Raw genomic sequence first — 27512 nt, 5'->3', positions numbered from 1 at the left:
GGTGTGATGCTATTTGCTCAGGGTCACTCAGAGGCTGGGCCAGGATTTGAACCTATTGTCCCACAGAAGGAGGGGATGGGGAGGCTCCCAGAACCACTTCCTCCCTCCTCCCATACCTGCAAGCAGGAGGATAAAATGTCATGGAGACCCTTGGGTTCCTTGAAGGACCAGAGCTAAGCACCGTTTGCCAAATACTACTACTGTCTCTTCCTGGCTGACCTGAGTTCTGCTTGAAGGCCAGGAGCAAGGAGTGGGTGGGCTTGAACCTTCTCCATCACAGTCTTGCATCCTGAGACTCTCCTCAGTACCCCTGCTGTGAGCATTTCCCATCCCTAAGCACTTGAATTTGGCTTAGAACTTAAGACCTGCCAGGTGTTGGTGCCGCATGCCTTTAAGCTCAGCACTCGGGAGGCAGAGACAGGTGGATCTCTGTGAGTTCGAGGCCAGCCTGGTCTATAGAGCTAGTTCCAGGACAGGCTCCAAAGCAACACAGAGAAACCCTGTCATGGGGGTGGGGGGAAAGAGCTTGAGGCCCAGCAGGACACTCCCCCACGGCAGAACCGAGAGAACCCCATTTCCATCCTGCAACTTAGGGCAGGGAGGTTCACTATACAGGTGACTGAGGTGAGGGTTAAGGTCTGTCCGGGACACACTGGGCAGACATCAGGGTTGTCCAGGTAAGATGTGGTGTGCCTGCTTACCCACACAGATTGTGCTTAGGGGCCCTGGAGCTCCCTGCAACCAAGATGCTTGCTTCCGTCTCCTTGGTCTCTGTCCCCCAGCAGCTGGCACGCTCTACACCTTGGTCTGACAGCTGTCACAGGCCAGCACTTTGAGGGGCTCCACCTGGGAGTTCATACTCCATGAAGGCTGCAGACTAGGACCAAGGCCACTGCTTTTATCATGGTGACTAGCCTGGTCCTGCACCCAGTCACACTGGCTCTGTGTGTGTGTGTGTGGGGGGGGGCGCGGGATTGTGCTGCAGATGGCATCACCAACTGCCCGGGAGAGGCCTAGCTCCTGATGCCATTTTCGTCAGGGTCTTTGCGTTCTTCACCGCCTGTCCTCTTGGGGCCCCGGCAGGCCTGTAGGGCCTGCTTTCCCTCCCTCTCCTGGGCCTCTTGTCTCTGAGAAGTCCTCAACTCACTTTCTCATTTTCTGTTGAAGGATGGAAAACTCACCAGGCGGCGGCGGGGCACACCTTTAATCCCAGCACTCGGGAGGCAGAGGCACGTGGATCTGTGAGTTCAAGGCCAGCCTGGTCTTCAGAGTGAGTTCCAGGACAGTCAGGGCTACATAGAGATATCCTGTTTCTATAAAGACAAGCAAGCGAGCGAGCGAGCAAACAGGATGGAAAACTCCAGTCAATGGAGGCTGAGGCTGGAGAGTGGCATGTGAGGTAACCTGACCGCATATCTTGATTTCACTGAGAAACCGAGTTCAGAGAGGCATGTAGGCTTTCTCAGAGACACACAGCCAGCTGCTGAGTTGACAGAACCAAGCCGGGACAGAGGTTCACTGGCTCTTGCCACACACAATGCACTGTGGGTACACACATGGCTGCGTCCTTGTTGAGTGATCTAAAGAAAAGCCCGCAGGGGAGGGGAGTTGGGGGGGTCTTGAGAAAAGGTGGCTGGAGAATGGGGAGTCCTGGGGACATGGGGGTTGAGGCAGGCCACCCTGAGGTGCTGGAGAGGGCTCTGCCCTCTTCCTGGTCTCACTTGGAGCAATGATTTCACAGTTTTTCCTCTCAAGACCTTGTCTTCTAGGAATTCTTGGGGTTCTCAGAGCATAGGGCTGGTGTGAGGCGACCTGAGCCCAGAGGCTCTTCCAGACCGATGGTCCCTCTTTAGGAGCTCATCCCAGGACTGCAAATAGGACCTCACCGGAGGCCAGAGGATGAGCTTCCGGGGGCTGCAGGCTGGCCAATCAGACACAAGCTTGGAGCTTTTGTTTTTATTTTAAAGGAAAACAAAAACAAAAAACAAACCCAGTGCAAAACCCCATTTTCCAGTGTCAGTCATGTCCCCAGGTCACCCCTGGCTCAGACCTGAGTCTTCCTCCCACTCTGCAACCCTCCCTTCTCCTGCATCCCAGAGGGCTGCGGGTTCCATTCCCTGGAGGCCCAGATCCAGGGCAGTGAAGGGGAGGAAAGAGCTGGGGCAGCCACAGCTGTGCTTGCTCTCCCCAGGCCCTCCAGCCATGGTACCAGGTGCCCACCTTGGCTCTCATTAACCTTTTCCTGGCCACACTACTGAGCAGTGAGGCTGATCTGGGGGGGGGGACTCCCTCCACACCCCTCTTTGCCCCGGGGCCTGCTCGGGGCTGTCCTCACTGAGGTTGGGGGGCTCCCTCCCTCCCTCCATGGTAGGGGAGAGCAGTGAAATCCCCAGGTTTAAATACCTTAATGAAAGCAGGGGATGGGGAGGAGGAGGGGGCTTTAGTTCTAATAAATTATTAGCGTTTTGTTTGTTTGTTTGTTTTTAGTGTCCGTGGGGGGGTGGTGGAGGGGCAGGGTGTGGCCTCCAGGGCCCTCCCTCCCCTTACTGGTGAATCTCATTCTCTATGAGGCTGTCCTCGCATGACTGGAAATCTGTGTCCGTGAGGCCATCAGGCGGCATCAGCAACTCCTCATCTTGGGAGGAGGAGGATGGGGGCTCGTCTCCTGAGCTCCCAGGAGCCCCGTCCCCGTCCCCGTCCCCCTCTGAGTCCTGCAGCACCTGAGCGATGTATTTCTGAAGGGAAAAGAAACAGGGGTAAGGTGGCCAGCTGCCCCTCGTGGGTGGGAAGGTGGGGGCAGGTATCTTAGGGTCTGTGGGCAGCACATGCCCTAGGGGACTGAGTGGAGCAGGGGAAGGTCTTTCTCACGCTGGTGTCCACAGCCCTGAGGTCTGGCAGGCTGACTTTTGTGGGGGACTAATGGTCTACCCAGATTTGGGTTTGAGTTCCACAAAGGGCCCCCCCAAAGCTCCCATGGCTGTGGAGACGAGGGCACTCACCGCAGATTTGGGGACAGCGGCAGTAGTGGGGGGCCGTCCGTTACTTCTGGAGCTCACGGCATCTGTCTCTGTGTGTTCAATCTTAAGGGGTCCAGGAAGGGGGAAGAAACATCCTTGTCTTTAGTCCCAGTCGTGACCCAACACCCTCTCAGCACCCTTTGGCCCCGTATGCCACTGCCACAGGAAACTTTTGCCCAGCCATAACTGCACCACAGCCTTTCCCGCCTCACACCTTGTAGTTGTGGGCGCTGAGGTATTTGAAGTGTCCGAAGCAGACATGGCAGAGACAGATGACGATGGTGATGACCAGAACGACGAAGGTGAACATAGACGTGGGGGCTAGGAACCCTGGAGTTGGGAAGAATAAAGTAAGGGCTACCTCCGGACCTGTCATCCGGCCCTCTTCTGAGGGATCCACGACCACAGCCTCTGACTCCTTCACTCCCATCCACACAAGGTCACTGAGACCCGCCATTCTCTAGCATGAGGCAAGTTCTATCTTCAAAAGTCCCTTCTGCCCTTGCCGCCCTCTCTGTCCTTGCCACGCCCGCCCCCCCCCCATGGGATGCTGACCCTCACCCGCACGCATGGTAGAGAAGAAGAGTAGCCAGAAGAGGCAGAGGATGGGTGCCGCCACCACCTGGTTCACAGCCCCCGAGTGGATCTTCTTGTCCAGCTTGGCCGGCAGGTAGGCGTAGTAGAGATTGTACCTGTCTACCAGGTGCTTCAGCAGCATGTACATGAGCCCTGAGGAAAGCCAGCGGCCCTGACCTCGGAACCAGCGCCCACGGACCTTTCGTGTCAGCCACAGGCTGTCCTGGCCTTCTGAGATGGCTGAGCCTGAGTTCCCTGTCCTGCCACAAACTGTAGCCACAGCTTCTCCCACTGGAGTCCCTTCATCCTCCCGGAACCACCACCACCAGGGATCACCCTTTTAGACAAGCAGCAGGCCGTGGAGACCCTTCTCACTCTTTCTACCCTGAACAGTTGAATGCAAACAAACTATGGGCTGGTTCTATTTCGCGACGCCCAGGGACTGGTAAACAAGGGCTAGGAGGTTAATTTGAGAATCTGGAGCCTTCTATAGACACAGAGAGTAGGGAGCGAGTTAGGGTGTCATGGGGAAGGTAGAGGCTATTGGTGGGGTCACGTTCAATGAGAAACTTAGCTAGACACCTTCAAAGAGGAAGAGGGATCTGCCCAAGTTACAAGGCTTGCCTGCATCAGGACATGTCCAGAGGTACAAGAACCTAGGCCACTCTGGAATCGGAGGGGTGTTCTTGAATTCTGAGGTCTGTGTGTAAGTGTAGATGTTGGCAGTACAAATGTATGTATATGTGTGAAACCACTCAGAGGGAAGTATTCGATGTATACCCAATGGAAGGCTTCAGTGCCTACCAGTAAATATGGCTGAGGTGGATGGCCTGGCCCAGGAACTGGGCATGCCAGGTGGGCCAAGCCTCAGTAGAGCTGCTCTCCCCCTCTGCCCAAGGCCTGGCCCCAGACTGAGCCAGGAACCAGGCGGGAGGCCGGAGGGGCCGGTCTCCCAGCCGGGGCCCTGTCCAGCCGGGGCGGCCTGCCTTACTAGAGTGGAGCGGGTGAGGCCCTGGGTTCCCCCGAGCAGGGCCCAGGTCCCGGCGCGGCGGTGCCTACCGAAGGGCACGATGATGGGGCAGGTGATACTGTAGGTCATGACCACCGTGAAGACGCACATCATCCAAGCGTAGGCTGCGCCAAACTGGAACTCGTAGGCCTGATGCTGGGGGGGACATGGGCAGGAGGGTGGCTCAGAGTGGAGGGGACAGACTATAGCGGGGCAAGGCAGGTTGGAGGCGGCCAGGAACTGTGGGGTTGGGAATAAAGCCATGGGAGAGTGAGGGACCTCAATGTGGGGATGGTGCAGGGGACAGCAAAGCAGGTGGGAGGCAGGGGCTGTGGCTGAGAGGGAGGCCAGGCAGGGGCAGTGATGGGGCATGGGCAGGTAGGGGCAAAAGTTGAGGACGAGGGACAAGCTATCCAGCGCCCTCTTGTGGAAGGAGTGCAGAAGGAACCCTACACCAAGGGAGCTAGACCTCTCCCAACTCCAAACATATAACACTATGCTCTCAGAACTCAGGGACGACCTGGGGACATCTATGCCCACCCATAGCTATATGTGTGGGGAAACTGAGGCTTCATATGGGAACTAAAGTCCCTAAGTCCCAGTGTGCCCACCACCCGAGCCTGACTGCTGCTGTTTCTGGTTGGGCCACCAGAGGGCGCTGTGCACGTTGCCGCTGCCCTAGGCGGCCATACCCGCTTCACGTTGCGTCTTTCTGCGGCGGAGCGCGCCAGGCAGAGCCGGATCATGTACATGAGTAGGCCTGGGATGCGCAGCAGGTCCATGGCGTTACCGATAAAGGCTGAGGCAATGACGTAGTTCACGAAGAAAGCGCCGTTGTCCGGCAGGAACACACACCTGCAGGCAGCAGGCGCTCCAGCACTGTACCCTCGGGCTGACCTGGTGGCTACTGCTAGCAGGACAGCACACCATGCCCTGGCCCTCAGTGCTCCCTCTACGAGTACACCCCCATCCTCGACCCATAATACCTGTGCTCTAGTCCTTCCGCAGAATGTCAACACAACAAAGCAAGCCCGGATGCACCCTGAAAACCAGCCCAGAGACCTACCTAGGCGGTGTGCCCCATAAATATCCCAGGAGAGTTCAAGAACAAAGGCCAGCAGCATGTGTGGTATATAACTGCTGAGGCCACCACAGAAAATCTCAACGGCACCTTCAGAGCCCTCCAAGAACGTGAGCCCCAGAAAGCCCGTAAAGTTTTCCCAAGCTGGTATTCCCACAGTAAGTCTCAGACTCCTTCACTAATCAGCTTCAGAACCCTCCCTCAGATGTCTTTGGTGTGTGTGTGTGTGTGTGTGTGTGTGTGTGTGTGTGTGTGTGTGTGTGATAAGAGCCAGAAAGTCCCCATGTCCAAGATGGTCACAGAAGACTCAGCAAGTCCCTGGAGTTTGTGCGCACACGAGACAGACACAGTATGCATCCGAGATAAGCCCAGATGGGGTACTCGGAGATGAAACCCCACAGTCACTGAATGAGTGTGATACACTTTAGAGGTAAACACGCTACAGAAGCACCCTCAGCCCCGTGCCCCAGAGCCAGAGACTAGAGTTGTGAATCTGAGAGACCTCAACAGATAAAGGCATGGGTTCTAGAGACGCTCAGGAATACCCCCAGATCATGCCCACGCTCCCACCATAGACACCTCCCCAACATGCTTGCTGAAATCGAAGATTCCTACATCAGTCTTAGAATAAGAACCTGCGTCTCCCAAAGAACCCTCCCAAATGTGAGCTTGGAAGACTTAAATCTACCTTGAGCATGTGCTCAGCCGTTCGGGTGCACTCCTGAGCACGAACCCCCACCCGCTCCATCCGAGTACATACCCAACACCTACGGGTGCCTTCTTTCAGATAACCCAGTAGACTGGTGATGCTAATCCCACCCCTTAGAGCTGGAAGCTTGGTGACACCCTCCTATAAAGGCTAGAAGTGTCTCTCAGCCACAGCCACCCGTTATCCGTCTCTCTCCCCAAGTGTTCAGGTCACTCACTCAAACCGAATAGCTGCCTCGGCCAGGAATTTCTTGTCAAAGAGCCAGCGGAAGAAGAGGTCTAGGCTGCCGGGAGGAGAGGAGAGAAGGACGGGAGCTGGAGTGGCACAGAACACGGGGGCAGAGGGTCCCCCAGGAGCGTCCGGGGTACCTGGAGACAGGCCCGTCCTCTCTGTAGCTCTTTCCCTATGATTCGCTCCAGCCCGGCTCCGACACTCACCTGCTGAGCCCCAGCGAGGGCAGAAGCAGCACCATGAAGATGAGGAAGGTATAGCATTTGTGCATGGTGGTCCTGTTCTCCCCAGAGCTAGGAGGGCAGGAGGCGGCAGAGCACACGCAGGGTCAGGGCAGGCCAGCCCAGCCCAGCCCACAGCGGGACGCTGCCCCAGGAGGCTCCCGTGGGTGGTGGGGCTTCCTTAGGTGAAGTACAGGGCCCAGGGCAGGGACCCTTCAGGGCACGGGGCTGGCTGCCCAGAGGCATGGTAGGCGGAGTGCGGACAGCTCACCGTGTCCAGTGTGCTTCGAAGAAGGCAGAGTAGTAGACGATGGTGGGGAGCAGGGCTGAGAAACACCACAGCAGTAGCGTTGGGAAGAACTGAGTGATGATGGGGTTCTGTGGGGGGAGGGGGGCACGGGGGTGTCAGGCAGGGACACTTGGATGGCTGGGGTGAGGGTAGAGACGAGAAAGCCACCCCAGGGTGAAGGACATTAATGGCGAATATCTGCTGAAAGCCTACTGTGTGCTGAGCAGTTGTGCACGAATTACATAGTAAACCACAGGACCACGAAACTGGCCCATTTTCCCAGTGAGCCAACCTAGGCTACAAGAGACTCCATGGCTCGGCCAGCTAGCGAGCAGTGGGGAGTGGGCTTGGACTGGGGCCTGCGTCTCGGCCAGCGAGTGCGCGGGAGGAGGCCAGGCAGCCATGGGTGTTCCCTGTCATCTGACAGGAGGGTCTGAGCGTACACATGAATGCCAAGGGGCCAGTCTAAACCTCCCATTTTTCAGAGGGAGAGAGAGGAGAAAAGGGGCCTTACCCAGGGTCCCATGCCCTCCTGGGGTATCTCCTGAGGGCAGGGTGTGGTGGAACCCAGGGGCAGGTATGCTGGGGAGGAGGTAGCAGCCCTCATGGCAGGGCTCGGTTAGGAGAACCGGAGCCAGAACTACGCTAGGGATGAGGGGAACACCATGGCGGGCTGGGTGCACATGGGCCTCACATTGAGGTATTCCACAGGCTTGGTGACGTTGAATTTGTCCATGGTGGTGATGATGATGGCCGGGGTGGTGAGGAAGAAGAGCAGGATGAAGAGGACCACATTGATTACGAGGCAGCGCAGCCACCAGATGAACCCTCGGATGGAGAGGTGCTCCCTGGGAAGGGGGAGGGCCACTTTGAGGAGTCTGGCATCATCTACCCCCGCCCGCCCATCCTCCTCCGGCTGTAAGAAGCCCCACTCCACCTGCTGTGGCTCACCAGTAGATGTTCTGGGGGTCTGGAGCATAGGTCACGGTCCAGTTGGAGATATGCAGGGCCTCGCTGCAGGAAGAGGCACGCGGCTCTCCACGGCAGGCACAGCCCTGGCATTTGCACACGTTGAAGTCCTTTAGGATGCTGGGTGGGGTGGATACTAGTTACTACAGCAGAGACTAGGGATCACAGTTGTGGCAAAGAGAGGGCCGGGGCAATGGGCAACGCGCGCGCGTGTGTGTGCGTGTGTGTGTGTATGTGTGCGCGCGCGCATGTGTTGTGTGCATGCGCGCGTGCATGTGTATGTGTGTGCGCGTGCGTGTGTGCATGCGTGCATGCTCGCGCAGGCACGTGACAATGACGGCGACTCACATGGCTGTGATGGTCTCATTGTGGAAGGTGACAAAGGCCATGCCAAGGGGCTTCTCGTTCACCTTCTCCTTCTCCCGCCTGTAGTCTTCCTTCAGCCTCTGCTCCAGTTTTGTGTAGTACTCAATGGCCTCCACCTGAATGCAGGAAAGCCAGGGAGCTGTCAGAGCTGGGAGGCACCCACAGCATCAGCTAGCATCACCCCACGCTCCCCGAGGCTTTCTGGTATGCCTGGAGTCACTCTGTCCTTGCCCTAACCCTGCAATGAGCCCAGTCTAAGGGGTAATGGGGTAATTGAGGAACTTGTTAAAAAGTTTCGTTGCCCCCCTCTCTTCCATCAGTCCACTTCATTTTCTTTTTTGGAAACTGCTATGCAGTTTTAAATCCAAGATCCTCCTGCCTCAGCATCCCAAGCACTGGATTACAAGTATGAGCTATTTTATTGGCTTCTCAGCTGCCTGTTTAAAAACAAAACAAAACAAAACAGGTCTCCTGTCTCCCAGGCTGGCCTCAAACTCTCTTGTGTAGCTGAGTATGATCCTGAACTTCTGAAACTGCTGCCTACACCTCCTGAATGTTGCGATCACATGCATGTGCCACACCTGATTTATGTGACCCTAGGCTAGCACGGAAAAGACATTGCTGTGTTTGCCTAATCTATGGTTTTAAAAGTTATCACAAACAGGACAAACCCAATAGTAAGAACAGGGGCTTCGAGGGCAGGCAAGATGGCTCAGTGAGTAAAAGGAGCTTGCCACCAAGCCTGAGGACCAGAGTTTGAGCTACAGAATCTCTATGGTGTAGAGAAATGACTCTCACAAATTGTTCTCTGACTGCCACACATGCACCATGGTATACCCTCCCAAGATAAATACATAAATATTTAAAGAAAGGATCGGGGCTTTCATGAACTCTGGAGGGAGGTAGAGGCTTGTCTGGGGTCGGGCCCAGGCCCTCTTCCTCTGGGCGTCTGTTTACATTTGTGTCTTACTGTCCACCACACCTGTTTGTCCTGCGGTGGTGGCTTGGGCCTACCCACGGGCATCCATGTCTACTGAGACCTGTCCAGCTCTCCCCGGCCTTGTCAGGGCCCTGGGCCCCTGAGGTAGCCTGCACAGTACCTGCTCGCAGCCTCGAACCACACAGCAGCAGAGGTGGCCACACGGCTTGGGGTTGATCATGGTAGGAACATTCTCCCTGTTCTGCAGGTTCGTGAAGTAGAGTTTTCCCCGCTCAGCCTTCTTCCTGTGGGACCCAGGGCCAGTCACCCACTGCTGCGTATCCGGGGGTGGAGAGTGGGACTTGGGGACCATCAAGAAACTCAAAGGGTTATTTTTCTGTCTGGTTTTGATTTTTGGAGACAGGGTTTCTCTGTCTAGCCTTGGTCATCCTGGAACTTGCTCTGTAGACCAGGCTGGCCTCGAACTCACAGAGATCTACCTGCCTCTGTCTCCTGAGTGCTGGGATTTTGATTAAAGGGGTATGCCACCAATACCTGGCAAAACCCAAAGCTACTGTGGGCCCTGAGGTGGGGCACATAATGGAACTTGAGGGTTATGGAAAATCGGGCAGCAGCCAAAGGTTTCTGATCGTGAAACAAGCAGAGACTGATTTCAAGTGAGCGTGTCCTGTGTCCCAGCACATCGTGGTCCCTGCAGCCTAGGTTCTGAATGCACAGCTTGCCTGTGACCATCCCCAAAACATCCTGGCCCCGCAGACTGTGTTAATGAGTTTTAGTGATTTCACTGTACATACACACAAAACCTTTTGCTCTTGTAGAAGGATAGTGGTCTAATTATGGAAAACAAAGATTAAATGTACCCGGCGCTATTCCTCATCTCTTTGGTACTGTGTTAGACACACCAACACACCCATCTCAGGAATGTGCTTTCATCTTGTGCTCTGTGTGTGTGTGTGTGTGTGTGTATGCATGCTCACATGTATGTGTGTAAATGCATGTGTGTACACACAGAAACAAGACACTGACATTGGGTACATTGGGTGTATTCCTCCATTGTTCTATAACTTAGATTTTCCTTTGCTTTTTTTTGGGGGGGGGCAACAGGTTCCCTCTATTATATAGCCTCGACTGTCCTGGACCCACTTGAACTCAGAGCCACTTGCCTGCCTCCCTCTCCTGAGTGTGCTACCATGGTGCCAGGCTTACAGCTTAGTTATTTTGAGGCAAGGGCTCTTACTGAACTTGGAGCTCATAAATTTGGTCAGGCTGGAGGGCCAGTGAGTTTCTGGAAGGGCCTATGTCTGCACTCATGGTACCAGAGCCCAGGGCTTGGCTTTTACATGAGTGGTGAGGATCCTGGCACAGGTCCTGCTCACGTATGACAAGTGCTTTACCCACCGACCCATATAAGATTATATAAGGACCAGGGAATTCTTTTAATGAGTGTGTATGCACCACACAAACACACACATACATGGAGGTCAGAGGGTAACTCAGGCACCATCGTCACTCCAGCCATCCATCTCCTTTGAGGCAGGGTCTCTGGTCTTTGCCTCACCAATACTGGGGTTACAAGTGTGTGCTGTGCTGACACATGACATTTTTACATGGGTTCTGGGGATTCAACTTCCTGCAAGGTAAGTTCTTTGCCAACCTGAGCTAGTTCTCCAGTCCTCAGAATTGTCTTAAAACAAATATTTCTTCCTTTTCTTTTCCTTTCTTTTCCTTCCTTCATTTTCTTTTTCTTTTTCCAAAACAGGGTTTTGCCCTGTAGAACAGGCTGGCCCAGACGCAGAGATCCACCTGCCTCTGCCTCCCAAGTGCTGGGATTAAAAGGGTGTGCTACCACTACCAGCTAAAATAAATTTCATTATGTCTTACTCTCAGTGAATGTCTGACTTGTAATCCTATCAATATCCCTACAAACTTGAGGTCATGTACCCTTTTCTCAGATGGAAAGGGGTTGGGAGTGGACAAGATTCAGGTTCCCAAGAGGCTGTCCTGTTCTTGGGTTTGTTTAGCCCACGTGGCTCAGCAATAGTCCCACCCAAGGACCTCCCTGCCCATTTCTGGAGGGCCAATTCTTCTGCTAGTCTGCCATGGACTTCTCACACTGTTGCTGAAGAGGGTGAGTTCGTCTTGTAACACAGTCTAAGCCCCAGGCCTGGGAAGTAACAGACTCCCAGGGCTAAGTCATATTAAAACGAATAAAGAAACCCCTGAAAAAGGAGTCAGGTTCCCACAAAGTGGCGAAGATTCTCTCCATGATCCTCCCAGACCCCAACCCGGTACCTCTCAGCATCAAGGAACATAAGACGAGCCACGTTGTAACAGGGCCGGGCTTCCAGAACCGTGCAGTTGGGGTAGGCCTCCCTGTAACACAGTCCAGCTGTCAGGCTACACGTCCCCATCCACCGCCACCCTTGCTACTGTCCCGGGTGCCGGGACATCCACACATCCCAGCTTACCCCATCTCAGTCAAGAACAGAACTTAAAAACGAAACAAAAGAAGAGAAACTGCTGGGTGGTGGTGGTGGTGGTGGCGCACACCTTTAATCCCAGCACTTGGGAGGCAGAGGCAGAGGCAGGCGGATCTCTGAGTTCGAGGCCAGCCTGGCCCACAGAGGCAGTTCCAGGACAGCCAGGGATCTTGAAAACAAACACAAGAACAGAACTTTGAAGTCCTTCCTTGTGCTATGTGAGTGGAGACTGGGTCCGGGAGCTGGGGAGGCCAGGCCTGTGGGCTGCTGTGAGGCGCTGGGGAGGCCAGGCCTGTGGGCTGCTGCTTGCCCAGGGCTGTGAACCTGAGGTTCAGAGAAACAGTTTCTAGTTACAGGCTGTTCTCTGAGCCCGTTCTGGGGAGACCTGGCCCTCATCCAACACTTGGCCTTGACTTTGGATTTACTCCAACCAATCTCGGGCCCAAGACCAACAGGAAGCTGATCCTGAGTGTGATCTCTAACCCTGGCCGTGACCCAGGCCCAGGGCTGCCCCTACTCACTGACACCGTGGCATTCACAAAATGCTTGCTGACCCACCGAGCAGTGCCCCTCCCACCTGACTGCAAACTGACCCTGCCCGTTTCCATCTTTTTCGATGTCTCATTAAAATTAAGTGAAGGGCCACCAAGCGTTGGAGACATGTGTGATAGAGTTCCACAGCAGCAAGATGAACTTCATAAACCCATGAGAATTTAGAAACTCACATCTGGCTTAGGTCTTTGAAAATTACCTTGCCAGGTGGACATAGCCCTCTCCTTCATGGCTCTGAGCTGCCATAGGCTTCCTCTTTGGGAGAGCAAGCCAGACTAACAGCAAACTCTTAAAACTAGCTACACAAGCGTGGCGATTCTGCCAAGGGATGTTGTCTACTTCCTGGGCAGCCCAGTGTGGATGAAGGCTGTCTCCTAATCACCGAGTACAGAGTTCCATCCAACAGCTTCCCCACAGTACGTGCTCAACAAAGCAGGCTGGGTGGACAGGCGGGTGAAAGCCCCAGGGTCCAACAGAGGCCAGGTTCCCTTCACCCCTCCTTTGTGAGTGAGTGTGAGCTGTTTCCTTCACAAAATTAGAGACCAGCCCTGAAGCAGTCCAGCCAGGACCCGTCAATCTAGTCTGGCTTTCAGCCTCCCACAGCACATAGTAGGACAGCAGAGAGTTGACCAGGACGGTAAACTCCTTTGTTGTGCTTAGGACTCTGCTCAAATGCACCCAGCGAGGGTCACCTTCACATGTGTCCCTCCCCTGCTCAGGATGGCTCCGCAGCACCTGCATGTGACTGTGTCTACACTGGCTCCCCGACTCCTAGGACTAAGGAAAGGAAAATTCACAGTTTTATTCATTGCTATATACCGAGCCCTCACTCAGGGCAGGCCCACGGGTCACTAGTGGTTTGCATCAGGACATATCAATGCAAGCTGACAATTGTCCAACTGGACAAAATGTCACTTGACACTGAACAAACACGAGTGCCCCTATGCTGATAAAAGGCTGAACCCCAAATAATTTTCTCACCCTGTTTTGTAAGCTGTAGGAGGGCAGGGCTTGCTTCTAATATCCCTATGCCTGCACATAGGTGTTCAATATATGGTGCTGCATGCATGAGCCCAGCCTGGGATCCCTGTACACAGGCTCTGGAATGTGACCTGACCAGATATTGCCTCTGTTCCCGTTCACAGTGTGTGAATGGGATGACATGCTGACCGGCTTCAGGACAGTGATTTGGACCAATGGCAGCAGATCTGGACCTCAAGAAAAAACCTGGAGGGACTGGAGGGATGGCCTGGGTTCAAGGGCACTGGTGCTCTTCCAGAGGACCAGAGCACATCCTCAGTATCCACACGGCTACTCAAAACCATCTTTAACTCTCGTCCTAGGGGATCTGTGTCCCTCTCTGGCTTCACGGGCACTGTGTTCACGTGATACACACACATACACAGTCAAAACACCCATACACATAAAATAAAGCAAAATTCACAGACATACACAGTCAAAACACCCATACACATAAAATAAAGCAAAATTCAGACATACACAGTCAAAACACCCATACACATAAAATAAAGCAAAATTCACAGACATACACAGTCAAAACACCCATACTCATAGAATAAAAATAAGCAAAATTTAAAAAATAAAAGGAATCTGCCTGAAGCCTGAGCTGGGACTCTGATCAGTTACATCCCTTGTCACGGTCACCTGCCAGCTCCTAATCTGAGTCACAGACTGACTTGTCCCTTGTCACAGTCGCCTGCCAGCTCCTAATCTGAGTCACAGACTGACTTGTCCCTTGTCACAGTCGCCTGCCAGCTCCTAATCTGGGTCACAGACTGACTGTCCCTTGTCATGGCTGGCTCCTGATTTGGGTTGACTTGGAGCAAACTCAGTTTACTCCCTTGACCAACCCCTACAGCTAATCTCCATGAGTGACTCTTGAGCTGGATGACTTGTCATTTGTCTTCTGCTATAGTAAAGAATGTTTGGCAAAAAGTGAAATAAGAGTGAGACTAATTCTAATCCTATATGTAGATTGTCCCTCTATATCCCTATAGCTGGGCTCTTAATCTTTTTTTGTATTTTGAGACAGGGTTTCTCTGTGTAGCCTTGGCTGTCCTGGAATTCTCTTGTAGACCAGGCTGGCCTTGAACACAGAGATCCGACTTCCTCTGCCTCCCAAGTGCTGGGATTAAAGGTGTACGCCACCGAGATTCGCAACCCTTGACTCAGCACCAAGGTGCCTTAACTGACGTAACTGAAGAGACAGAGAAGCTGAGGGGACACAGGCCAACCTTTAGACTCCTTCAGAAGCCGCCCATAACCCACGAACTTTCCCACAATGTCTGCACATGCGCCAGGTAAGTGGTGCTAATAATTTTGAGGAAGCCAGCACCTCAGGACCCTGGGCCAACCACCCATGACCCAGTCCAAGCCGGGAGGTAGGGGTGGAGGAAACAAGTGTCGCAGGCTGCTCTTCGAGATTCCATTCGGTTTCTCTCATTTACTTTTTTTTTTTTTTTTTTTGAAGGGCTGGGAATCAAACCCAAGGCCATGGGTGACCCCCTCGTTCTGTCTAGTTCTGAAGGGGCTGTCATTCAGGAAAGTGGGAGACCAGCAGCCCAGCTTGGGACGTGAGGTCTCACCCCGATCTACTCTACTTAGCCTGGGCTGCAGACCGCTGAGTGGAGTTCAAGGGTGCAGAGATGCTTTTGGGGCCAATGGGCAAGCAAGGGCCCACATGCCTGAGGTGGATGTGGGCTGCTTACTCACTCAAAATGCTTCTTGATTTTTTCTGACTCTGCGTATTTGGAGATTCCATTGATGAAGAGAGTCCGCTTGACCTGTGGAAGAGGACAGCATGCCTGTCTTCCTGCGGGTGGCTTCCAGGAGGATGCAGGGAGGGGTTGTGGGTGTGGTGAGCAGAGGGGCAGGTGGGCGGGAGTTAGCCTCAGAAATCTGTCAGGTCTCAGTGGAGTGTTAGTAATAGAAGCCCAATGGAAGGGCCATGGGGTGCCTTGTTATCAGATGGGTGAACGCTTAGATCCCTGAGGGCCCAGCACAGCGACTAGCAAAGAACAAACATTTGGCCCAGGCTGGGTGGGCAGCTGTAGAAGGCGAAGGAATAATGCCACCATCCATATTAAGCAAGATAACAATACAACCACCTGATAGCATTACCAGTCACAGCCATGGGGAAGCCCAGGCACAGCCTTCGCAGGGCCCTGGAGGGGGAGGAGCCCTCATCCCACACTGGAGGAGGGAGCCGTATTCTCTCACCAGGTCATCTTCCTTGTAGCGCATCTTGGAGGTGTGTCTCCGCATGCTGTAGACTGTGAGCAGCAGGTACAGGAAAGCAAAGGAGGTATGCAGCCAGAGGAGATTATTCCTGTGGGGGCAGAGGGTCACACGGGGTCATGGGGTCAGCCATCTCTGACGCCTCCCACCTCTGGCTTCCATCCTCGACCCCATCCTAGTGCAGAGCTCTGTAACCTCACCCTGATTTCAAGTTGGCAATGGTGGTTCTCCCGAAGCTGTAGGCATTGTTCTCTGGAAGGCAGGAAGGAGACGGGGATGGTGGTGGGGTCAGCACAGATGTCCTTCTGTCCCCTTCCACTCCAGTCACCTGGCCCACACTGACCTAGTAAGTCCCCTGAGAAGTTGACAGGCAAGACGATGCCTACGGAGAGGACGCCCACGACAACCAGCAACCCAATGATGTGTCTCTGGAAGGACAGGTAGTGCACAGCATCGCCCCCACACTTGTCCCGGATCTCATCGTCCCTGCGGGCCACAGGAGGCAGACAGCAGATGCCGGTCAGGGGCAGCAAAGGAAGGCTGGAACCTGCCCGGCCCGCCCACCCCCACAGCCCCCCCTGCTGATGGGACAGCAATAGGGTTGAGATGCACTCCTCATCCTGATTTCCTGGGAGGGAAGGAAGGAGGGGAGGAGGAACGCACAGAGCCTGGACGGGGCTACAGAGAGAGAGGTAAGAGAGAGAGAAAGCAAGGTCAGGGATGGAGAGGCAGAGGCAAGAAGAGGGAAGGAGGGAATGGGAAGGGGACCAGGAGGGATGCTGCGGGAGGGAGGCTGGGAAGTGGGCAGCAGCAGCTCCTTCTAGGGCCTTAAGGGTACCAGGGCTGAGCGCCCATGGCCAAGGGCCACACTAGGGGAGGGGCCCAGAGCACGGGGAGGGGCCCAGTGCTGACCTGTCCCAGCTTCCTGCCTTTCTCAGGGCTCTCTGCCTGCCTGTGGACTCTGGCTGGATCTCCTGAGTTCTGCCTGCTTGCTGGCTGCTGGCTCCTGCCTGTGGCTGGCTGGCTGGAAGCTTCCAGCCTGCCTGCTGCCCCTACCCGCTGGCTGCAGCATGTTGAGGTGGGGGCTCCAGCCTCTGCTCTCAAGCTGTGGCCAGAGCTGAGAGATCAGGGCATGGCTGATCTCGTGCAGAGTGTCACACAGGAGATGTTGGGTCAGAATAAGGGGGTCAGCCCAGGCTGGCCCCCATTGCCTGGCCTCTTGGAGTGGGGTGCAGGGTACTGCGATGGCTAGGAGCACTAAGGCCTCAAAGCTGCTGGCCTTGGATTTGGAGAGAGATGGCAGGCTCTGAGGGCTCTTTCTGTTTCTCTTTAGAGTGCGCAGACCATTCACTTACTTTATCCTGAAGATGGCTGTCAGCCAGGAACAGAAACCCTGGGGGAACAGAGGGGACACACTGGAGATCCCAGTCTACCACCCACTTCCCTTTCCCTTAAGCCCCACCCAGGAAACAGCTCCTACACCCACCCCTCCCCTGCACCTGAAGAAAAACCCCACCCACACAGGACCAGGAGAGGCTGCCTGGTATGACTGAGGCCCTGGCTCCTATCTCTAGTACTGAACAATGACAACATTTAAGTGGGGGTGAGGGGGACGGCTCAGCCAGTAAAGTGCTCACCGTGCAAGCACAAGGACCTGAGTTCAATCCCCAGACCCTACAGGAAAAAAAACACCAAAAAAAAAAAAAAAAAAAAAAAAAAAACCAAAAAACCAACCCCCCCCCCCAAAAAAAAAACAAAAACAAAAAAGCAGGGCATGGTGGTACACGCTCCCCGGCACTGGGAAGGCATAGACACATGGACCTCTGGGGTTCACTGGCCAGACAGGTGTCCTAATAGGGAGCCCTAGGTCCCAGTTAGAGACCCTGTCTCAGAAAAAACAAAACAAACAAACAAACAAAAAAACCAGTGGGCCTGGCAAGATGGCTTGTTTGATCTCTGGGATCTCCCATGGTGGAAGGAGAGGACCGACTTCCCTAAGCAGTGTCTGACCTCCATATACATGGCTTAGTATGTGCATGTGTGTGTACATGATAGATAACTAAATACAACCTCCCCCCCAAAAAAAACCAGACGCAAAATAAACCCCATGTACCTGTGCAGCTGTGCAAACACACCTGTATACTCACACACACACACACACACACACACACACACACACACACACACACACAAGTATACAAGAAAAACTCCACAAAGACCTAGGAATGCCTGCCCTCACTGAAGAAAAGGCCCACCAGGTATTGGTGGCGCACACCTTTAGTCCCAGCACTCGGGAGGCAGAGGCAGGCAGATCTCTGCCAGTTTGAGGCCAGCCTGGTCTACAGAGCGAGTTCCAGGACAGGCTCCAAAGCAATACAGAGAAATCCTGCCTGGAAAAGCAAAAAACAAATCAATAACAAACAAACAGAAAAACAAAAACAAAAGAGGAAGAAGAATAGGAGGAGGAGGAGGAAAGGCCCAACAGCTCACTGTTGGATCCCAGGTCCAGAAGCGCAAATAACCGCAAACCTTAGGTTTCTGTGGGCCAGGATGGGAATGAGTGCACTTTGGAGTTCAAGTAATGTAGTGGGATCCCTATCTCCAGTTACTAAGAAGAGTTTGCAGGCTAGCAATATGACTCAGAAGGTAAAGGTGCTTGCCACCAAACCCGATGACCTGAGTGAGAGCCAATTTCCAGAAGTCGCCCTCTGACCTCCATACATACAAGGTACATAGCGGTAAGCATGCCCACACACTTACACAAATGAATTAAATAATTAAAAAACAAAACAAAAAACCAGGGCGGACAAGATAGCTCCCTGAGTAAAGATTAAGGCATCTGCTGCCAAGGCTATGACCAGATCCAATATGGTAGAGGATATGAGTCGTCCTTTGACCTCACACACGCCACATCATCCTCCCCGGCCCCACATTATGCAAAAAGTCTCTCTATAAAATTCAAACAAACATGGCTACCAAAAGCAGAGGGGTACCATGCTGCCTGATCTGCCTCCATCTCCTAGTCCACCTTGAAGCATCAAACTCTAGGGTTTAGCAAGGCTGCACTATCTCCATCTCTTCCTTTCAGTCCTGCCTTCAGGTAGAGAGTGGACAAATAGAAAGAGAGCCACCCCCCATCACCTTCTACCAAGAGAAGTTCTATGTCTACTGCAGGGTGGGGAGAGTGTGGCTTCCGGCCACGATGCAGGTCTGGTTATCTGAACTCCATTCAAGTCTGGGGACCATCTGGACACCGCTGGCTAGCAGGGGTGATCTCAGTAGCTCGCCACTTACCCTGTGAGTCTCTGGGAGCTGACATCTCTGCTAAGGCTGCTGCAAGAGACCCAGCCCAAGTGTGGCTGACCAGGCCCACCCTAGAGGTTCTGCCATCAAAATGACAAGAGGACCAGGCAGGGGACAGCTGTTCACCTGATCTAGTGCGAAGGAGGTCAGGGGCCTGCTGTGACCTGTCAGGTCTGAGGGTGCTGCTCATTCAGCACCAAGACCCAGCAAGACAGTCGGTCCCTATGGTCAGGGCCAGCAGGCCTCAGCTGCAGTGTAACACAATGGGCTCAGGGCTTATTATGGTTTCTAAAACCGTCTTCAAAGAAAAGGAGGTTTTACTCAGTAGTAGAGGTGGGTATCAAATTCTACCATGGCCAACAAATTCAGAACTGACAAATGTTAGGGCTGCCACTCAGAGGACCTCATCCCGTGTCACAGGAGCTCTGGGCCTGCTGCTGTCCCCTGAGTCTTAGCATGTCACTTCCGCTGAGACAAGGCCACAATGGAGTCCCTGAGCTCACAGCGGCGCACTCAAGGAAACTGGGAGGAGGACACTCACGTTGTCCCTTTGGTCAAAGTCGACGGAGCTGGAGACGGAGGTGAGACGCTCATACCGGTCATGACTGTCCCCATGCATAGCTGATGCCACACTGGGGTGAGGAGACAGAGCAGAGGAAGGTGAGGGGGAGCACGAGCCTCAGAGGGGCAGATGTAAGCACCCAAAGGAGCTAAAGAAGGTACAGATAGTGCAGAGGCTCAAGCAAGAGTGGCCTCCCCCATCCTGCCTCCCTCCGGGGCCACTGGTGATGGACAGCGAGTGGGCCTATGGGAAAGGATTGTTTTCATTATTGACCAGAATGGAGGGCGAAGCAAGAAATGTTAGAGGTCCCTGCAGTTCTAGAGGTGACCAGCAGGGGGAGTGGGAGGTAGGCAACAGAGCCGACATTACCCCAAAAGCAAAGGGGAGGTGAAGGGCCCAAAGGGTGTCAAGAATGGAAGGCGTCCCTTGGGCAGGGCCCAACCCTCCCTTTCCCTGAGCCATCAGCTGCCACAGCTCCAATTCAGTCCTAAGGACAGAGACCAAAAGGAGACATAAAAGCCACAATGGGGGCTCCTTGGGCAGGGCCCATCCTAGGCCTCCAGAGGAGCAGAAAACCCTGGAATATGAAGAGCTAGCTGTTAGGGGCAGGGAACTGTTGGCGACACCCAATCTTGTCTCTGCATGATTGTGCTGGAGAACTTCTGGGGAGTTCCCAGAGGATGGTCCCTCAGCCCAGCCAGTGGAGGCTAAGAATGCAGGGGTGCACACAGAGGGGGTTTTCTTAGGCAGGGAGCCCACGAGGAGGAACAAAACCAGGAAGGCAGAGACAAGCTGTGGAGGCCACCGTTCTGCAAAGCACACCGCCTGCGTTAATCTGCAACCTGAGCCTGCAGAGGAGAAAGCTGCAGAGAGAGAGAGAGAGAGAGAGAGAGAGAGAGAGAGAGAGAGAACCAGCAACTGGTGCAGACAGAAGAGCAGCGTGGAAAGGAGAAAAAGGAAAGCTGGTTTAGTGTGGATGACGGGGCTGGTACCCCACATACTATTCCTGTTCCACTTGCTCCCTCTCCCGCTGGCGAAGCCTGGGGACAGAGAACAGACAGGTTAGCAGGGGCAGCGTAGAGTCCCTGGGGGCTGGCGAGGGACAGGCGTCCAACTCAAGGTCCTCAGACCATCCCATGCTGGCCCAGGGACTAGTCCCTTTCTATCTCCCGAAGCAGGGGATGAGAGAAGGCTGCCTCTTCCCTACTCCCAAGCCACACGGAGCACGGCGTTTGTGTGCAGTAGACGGACAGTCCCAGGCTTTCTTACCTGTCTGCATCTGTCACCAAGGCTAGCCGTCCATAGTCCCAGGCCACCTTCCGGAGGATAGAGAATAAGAACAGCAGGGCCTGAGGGCAGAGGGGAGGCAAGTGAGCAGCTGTCTATAGTCAGGGGATACAGCACCTTAACTTAAAGGGGGGGAGGGCTGGCGGGAGAATGCACAGAAGTTGGACAGTGAGGACCCTTTTCTTGGTTAGGTTTGGGAAGGTGGGACATGGGTCAGAGATGTAAGATGTTTGCAGGAGATGTCCTGACCCAGGTGTCAAGGGTGGGGACAGTATGAGGACACTCACAAGGAAGCACATGAAGTCCAGAGCCAGCACGGTGGGGACACCCCCAAAGGGCAAGCCCTGTAGGACAGTGCTGCGGATACGGGCGCTGTAGCAGTAGTCCTTGGAGTTGCTGCTGTTGAGGCCTGCGGTGCCCAGTGTGGCCAGCAAGAAAGGCAGCATGGCTGCTACTGCCGCATGGTCCTCCTGAGCAGAGGACAGGTCAGTCAGCTGGGTTCCTTCCCCACCATCCTGGCCTTGCAAGGCGGGTAGACCAGATGGCTCAGTGGGTGGACACCTCTGCTCATGAGAAATAAGGGCCCAGGGAAAAGAGGTGTGTATCACATAGATTCACTTCATGGCCTTCTGGCGTTGAGCCCCATCCTAATGGGGGCGGGGCGACTGGTTTTACTACAAACTCAGAAGTATCTGTAAGCTCAATGTCTACCTCCACTACCCCCAACTCACAGAGCATCTCCTTTAGGCAGGAGAAATGAAGAGGGGCGGAGACTGGAGATGGCTCAGTGGTTAAGAGCTTTGCGGCTCTTCCAGAGGTGCTGGGTTAGGTCCCCAGCACCACATGGGGCTTACAACCATCATAACTTTAGTTCTAGGAGACAAGATGCTCTTTTCTGATCTCTGCAGGCACCAGGAATGTGTGTGGAGCGCGCGCGCACACACACACACACCACTCATATATGTAAAGCAATATAAACAACAACAAAAAAATGTAAAGCTGGGTAGAGGCCTGTCTCAGTGCCAGAGAGTAAGAATCCAGAGTCAACGGCTTCATTCCTTTCTTCTCAGAACCTCGAAGTTCAATCTTTAGGACCACAATAAATAAGCGAAAAATTAAAAGAAAAAGAACTTATCAGCCTTTTGGTTGAGATCAAGTGGAAAGTGAAAAGAAAGGCTCAAATGTGCTTAGTTTTTAATTCTGTCAACCTCTTCCAGATGTTCAGCCTCAGAGCTGCTCCTGTGTCCTCAGAGCAGAGCACTGGGCTGGAAGGCAGGTAAAAGCACCAGACTTCAGAGTCTGTGACACCTTTTCTCCTCGCCTGCTTCCCTTCCTTCCCCTCCCTCCAACTAGCTGTGCAGGGGGAAAGACAGAGGGGTGTGAGGACTACAACTCCCAGAATGCTGTGCTTCTGCCTCCGGAGCAGAGCAGGCTGGGAATGCTGTGCTCTCTAGCCAGCTTTTCCATTGGCAAAAGAGGGGGAAGAGTGGGCGGAGGCCTCTAAAGGTCCCCAGCAACCACGGTCTTGCCTGGTGCCTGCCTGGTGCCCTGACACAGTCCTTTGTGCTCCAAGTGGATGAGGAGCAAGAGAGGAGGGAACGGGAAGCCAATTGGAGCCCCAGGCACTGGAGATGCTTGGGGGACAAAGCTAAGCAGGGCCCTGGGGAGGTTCCCAGGCTGGAGAAGTGTGGCTGCAGCTGAGGCAGCTACCACAGCAGCACAGCCACACCCGGTCCTACTCAGGGGCCCCTGGGGGCCCCTTCTGCTGACAACATGGAAGATCTGCTTGGAGGAGGGTCCCGAGGGAAGAAAGGCAACCAGACAAAGAGAGAGAATAACAAATCTAGAACTGCCTGTTCCTTAGCCTCCCTGAGGTGACCTAGCAGCTCTGGGGTCTCCCCTTTCCCATTCAAACATCCAGCCACACAGGGCAGGAGCCAGAGGCTTTCAAGGATGAGAACACGAGCAATGCTATGCGTTTCACTTGGTCCAAGGGAATCAATCTTTGCAAAGCCTGGGTAAGGATGGAGCAGGCAACAGCTGCCCTGCATGTGTTATACTGGCTCCTTTTCTGGCCCAAGCTGCCTTTAAAAACACACGAGTTCAATCATTGTAGCAAGCGCTATTTATCTAGCGTCCACTGTTTCAAGAATAACAACATATGGGGCTCCAGTGATGGCTCGGCAATTGAGAGCACTGGCTGCTCTTGCATCCACAAGGCAGCTGTCTGTTAACTCCAGTTCCAGGAGATGATACTCCCCTTCTGGCCTCTGCTGGTACTGCACCCACATGGTACATAGACATGCAGACAAGCACCCCACACATAAACAATACATCTTTTTACAACAAAATAATAATAGCATACATGACTGCATTTAATCCTCAAGCATCCTGTGAGTTGTATCACTGTCATTTGAAGTTGTGAGTAGAGGGCTCAGAAAAGTTCAGTACTTTCCCACTAGGTCTCACTGCAAACAAAACGATAAAAGCTCAAAATTCAAACCTAAGTCAATTTCTACCCAAGCTGGGCCTTTGTCATAACACACGGGTGCTCTGCTGATAGGCCTAGGGCAGGTGAAAGTAGACCTGGACTGTAACAAAGAAGTATCAGCAAGGCTCTCACAGAAAGGTAAAAATGTATCCACAGTCTGGGATGGGGGTGGGTCCGCATCTGCTCTTCCCAAGGTCTCTAGGCAGCCGATGCTCATCTCCAACTGGAGATCCTCTGCATGTATGTCTGCTTCACAAATACAGGGTTAATTATTTGTTCTTGGACCAGAGACTACAAGGGCAGTTGAGGCATATGTTCATATGTGTAAATGTGCTCATACATGTGTCTGTTTGCATAGGGAGCTAGGTGACTGATTATATGACAATGTGCACAAGTAAAGGGACTCGTGACCCCTGAGAATGCGTGAGTGTGCTGGGAGCCTGGGTGTGCAAATATAAGATACACAGATGCTGAGGCCACAGGACAGGCTGAAGGTGAGTATAGAGACTCCGATTAGCAGATTAGCATCCCCCCTTCTAGAGAGGTCTCGTATATTCTAGACTGGCTTCAGTCTTTCCTGATGCTCCTGCCTCTACTTCCCCAAGGTTTCATTCATGCTAAGCAGCTGCTCTACCAACCACACACCACATGCCCAGTATTGACCTCTCTGAACTCCAGGGACCTCAGTGCCTATCCCCAACCCTTATTTCTAAACTGTTAGTGCCATTCTCCCATTCCTATCTTCTCTACTCTGAATAAAGATGGGACATTCTGGAAGCTTCTACATGGTATGGCTCTGCTAGGATGGGCGAGATTTCCTCAGGATGCTTGGTAACCGAAGTTACCAGATCTTTTCATTGCCAGTCTTTTTACTGTCACAGAGCACCTATGCTCCCCAACTAAACAGATCCTCCCCCCCCCCCCCACACACAAGGCTAGCAGGGCACACCCAGATCACCCATCCATAGGGAGGAAATAGGGACCAGGGAAGGGAATGGAACCAGACACATTCACAGGGTAGGTAAGGGGTGGGGCTGTTGGGCTGTGTCATCCAGAGCAACTGCTTTCAAATCCAGCCTAGGGCTGGGAAACTGAGGGGACAGACTACTACTTGGGGACAGTAGTAGGAGTCAAAGAAGCTGGTTTTGTAGCAGGGTATTCTAGACTAAGTTAAGATTGTCATTTCACTAATAAAAACAGTATGTCACAAAGGTAGAAGTTACTTTTTTGTTTTGTTTGTTTTTTTTTTCCTTGTAGAGTTTCTGGGAAAGACTTAATGTAGGGCTTGGGAGCCTTATACAGCCACTGAGAAGAGATTAACTCTTAATATGGAATCTGGGCCTCACTCTTCCAATTTGTAATGAAGTAGCATTAATGGCTTTGGCTAGCCTGAGTGGAACTCAGACAGGCAAAAATGTACCTATCCATAGGCGAGCCACCCCACTCCCCATCTCTCTCCAGAGTCTAGCTATATATTTTAGGCTTTGCTCCAAGTCAAGCTGTTCCTGAATGCTGGGGATACATGCTACTACACTGGCTTATTTTATTTTTATTTTGTGCAAGGCATTACTACTTTAAGCACTTTGTAAATGTTATTATTTGCAACTCCAACAGGCCACTGAGACACATAGACAGAAAATAACTTGGGGAAGTCACACAGCTAGTCTGATAGATCCACAGATGGCCCAGGGATTTCGCTGCTCCTGCAAATAGGGGAGGCCACTAGCAGGGCTCTGAGGCTGAGGGTTGTTAGCACCAGCTCTGGAATGCCACACCCTAGATCTATAGGCGTGCCTTTCTTCTTGCTTGCAGCTCCTGATCCTTGACTCAGGAGTTTGTGGGTTCAAGTTCTGAGGCAGGGGTAGAGGACAAGGGCTCTAGGATGGAATGCACTTGGCTTCTATTCTGGAAAAAGTGCTTAAACAGCTCAGGTCTCAGATCCTTCACCTATAAAATGGGGACAACAACTCAGCCCTGTGGTCGCTTGGAAGATGAAATAAGATTAAAAAAAACGAAAGAGTCCAAAGCTCTTTTAAAAACAAACAAACAAACAAAAATCACAAGACCAGCTGTTGAAGTCAAGCACATTGCTGTATACCTAGGAGGTGGAGGCAGGAAGATCAGGAGTTCAAGGCCAGCCTGGGCTAAATGCCATCACATCTCAAATAAAACAAAACACAAAACAGCTGCTATTAATAAGATATAGAGTCCAGAAGGTTGCTTTAATGGAGGAAGGCTGGTTAAGACCAAAATAAAACATGTAATTTCATGGTAGGAATAGACTAGAACTAGTTAGTGTGTGCGTGTGCTTCCTTTAGGTTAGGGACACTGTCAGTAAGTCCCAGAATGTACCCATCCACCTGCAGTAGGCAAGGTGGGGCACCAGAGGTGACTGGTAGGTCAGGAAGTTCAGAGACGTGAACCCATTACTATTGATCAACTCTCAGGCAGGGTGCCAGGCTCTTTAGCTGAATTACACTATTGGATCTCGAAGATACACCTTGGAAGGAGGCGGCAGTAACTAATAACACTTTTAAATAGGTTCAGATGGTTAAGTAATTTGTCAAGGTCACGAGGCTCAAGAACAGCAGAGCTAGGATTTGAACCCAGGTTTCTGTTACTGTTGTACTTGAAAGGAACTTGTATGATGTCCCCAAAAGGGGTTCTTAGCTACTTATCACCCATCTTCTGCCTCGAAACATCCCCACCCACCTACTCACTCACTCATTGGCCAAGACTGCACTAATGAACCGACAGCAGGTCCCAGCATGTGCTACCCGGGGCATGCCAGGACACAGACCCTCTGATACCCCACCTCGGGGGACAAAGGTGCTGCCAGCATACCCCCCACCTGAGCCTGGCAGCCACTCTCCTCCTTTCCCTCCTCTCTCGAATCTGGAAGGCAGAGGACTTCTGGAGATGTTGGGCAGTGTCATTCACCCGGCTCTACCACAGACCCGAGAGGAGGCTACAGGGTCAGGGAGTGGTACTCCGAAGGAAGCAGAGACCCAAGCCCCCCTGGGCAATGGGCCGCCAAACCTCTGTCAGACCAGGGGACCAAGGATGGTGTGGCAGCACAAAGCCCCAAGGGCGGGCAGCCAGCCCCTCTGACCTCTCCTCCCCACTTCCCAAGCGTCCTTATTTTTTCTGGGTAACACAACGACAAGCTTTGGGACAGTCCGCACCAGGCGGTCAAGGCAGCAGGCAGGGACAAAGCGCGCCCCCTCCCCCTCACCAGGGCCTTTGCCTACTCCGGATTCGCGTCTGACTCTTCTCCCCACCGCACCCTCCGACGCAGGCCCGGGCGCCTCATGAATGAACCGCTCTGTGTGGGGCGCAGGAGAGGACATGCTCCCGGGGCCAGCCGCCCTCTTCCAGCCGGCAGATCAGTCCCCACCAGGTCCGGGCACAGCCACCCGTCTGGTGCCAGCACCCTCGAGCCCTGCCCTTTGCCCAAGCCTGGACCCCTTGTTCGCGGCCAGCTTCATTCCCGGCAACAAGAGACCGAGGGCAGTGGACTTGGCGACCCCAGAATGCAAAACTCGGGGGCGGAGGCGGGTGGTTCCCTTCAGCGCCAGCGGCTGGGGAACAGCTGGGACCCGACGAGGGCCGCGCCGGGGCCGCGCACCTGGACGGGGCAGGTGGAAATAAGAGTAGCACTCAAGGGTCGGGACAGAGGGGGTCCCACCCCTTGGGATAGCCCAGCGGGGCGGGGGCAGAAGACGGCGCACATCTGGAGCCCCGGCAGGGGTGGAAGGACTCACATCTGGCCAGGGACGATGCGGGTTTGGGGACAAAGCGTGCCTCCGTTGGGTCCCGCGGGGCCCGGGCACCTCTGGGTCCCGCAGGAGGTGGAAGGGAGGAGGCGCGCAGCTGAGTCCGGGTGTTTTTTTTTTTTTTTTTTTGGTTTTGTTTTTTTTTTTTCCTTCCTTGGGGTGGCAGTGGGATCCTGTGATCCAAGTAAGGGGTGCTGGGGAGGGGTCCGCGTACTCACCCCCTGGCGCAGACTCGGCTCCGGCTCGGGAGCCCCGGCTCCGGGCGGGGCGGGGCTGGGGAGGGGGAGGGGGAGGCGCGGGGCGGCTTGAGCTCAGGGCTCCTGCGGCGGCCGCGGCAGCGCGTGGGGGAGGGGGAGCGGAGGGAGGGAGGGAGGGAGGGGAGCCGGGGGCGGGGC

The 27512-nt window shown here is 53.8% G+C and overlaps 1 protein-coding gene across 3 annotated transcripts; it reads right to left on the bottom strand.

The window, feature by feature from the left end:
• Nucleotides 1–1941: 1941 nt before the first annotated feature.
• Nucleotides 1942–27479, bottom strand: Tmem63b (transmembrane protein 63B). Of its 3 annotated transcripts, none has more exons than XM_051204596.1 (24): nt 27336–27479; nt 21138–21320; nt 20833–20912; nt 20565–20603; nt 19543–19633; nt 17054–17091; nt 16042–16184; nt 15899–15950; nt 15681–15789; nt 15174–15244; nt 11701–11781; nt 9569–9692; nt 8451–8584; nt 8085–8222; nt 7828–7981; nt 7116–7222; nt 6830–6916; nt 6610–6675; nt 5295–5457; nt 4653–4758; nt 3579–3746; nt 3232–3347; nt 3000–3080; nt 1942–2735 (listed from the first exon to the last, which is right to left on the bottom strand). In XM_051204596.1, exons 2-24 carry the CDS (start codon nt 21294–21296, stop codon nt 2544–2546), a joined length of 2499 nt encoding a protein of 832 aa, XP_051060553.1. In that variant the 5' UTR covers nt 21297–21320; nt 27336–27479; the 3' UTR covers nt 1942–2543. The 3 variants fall into 3 exon arrangements, with proteins under 3 accessions (XP_051060553.1, XP_051060552.1, XP_051060554.1); XM_051204595.1 differs by lacking the exon at nt 27336–27479 and adding an exon at nt 25136–25260; XM_051204597.1 differs by lacking the exons at nt 20565–20603; nt 27336–27479 and adding an exon at nt 25136–25260.
• Nucleotides 27480–27512: the final 33 nt, after the last annotated feature.

Source organism: Phodopus roborovskii, unplaced genomic scaffold (genome assembly GCF_943737965.1).
Source record: "Phodopus roborovskii unplaced genomic scaffold, PHOROB, whole genome shotgun sequence".
Taxonomy (NCBI): domain Eukaryota; kingdom Metazoa; phylum Chordata; class Mammalia; order Rodentia; family Cricetidae; genus Phodopus; species Phodopus roborovskii.
This window is presented reverse-complemented; position numbering and strand designations above follow the sequence as displayed.

Excerpts from the sequence above, each read along its gene's own strand:
- Tmem63b (XM_051204596.1), bottom strand. The coding sequence starts at position 21,296 with ATGCTGCCTTTCTTGCTGGCCACACTGGGCACCGCAGGCCTCAACAGC. Across the intron at positions 11,782-15,173 it reads AAAATCAAGAAGCATTTTGA|GGAGGCCTACCCCAACTGCA; the intron begins GTGAGTAAGCAG and ends ACTGTGTTACAG. Across the intron at positions 6,917-7,115 it reads TTCGAAGCACACTGGACACG|CTCTGGGGAGAACAGGACCA; the intron begins GTGAGCTGTCCG and ends CTGCCCTCCTAG.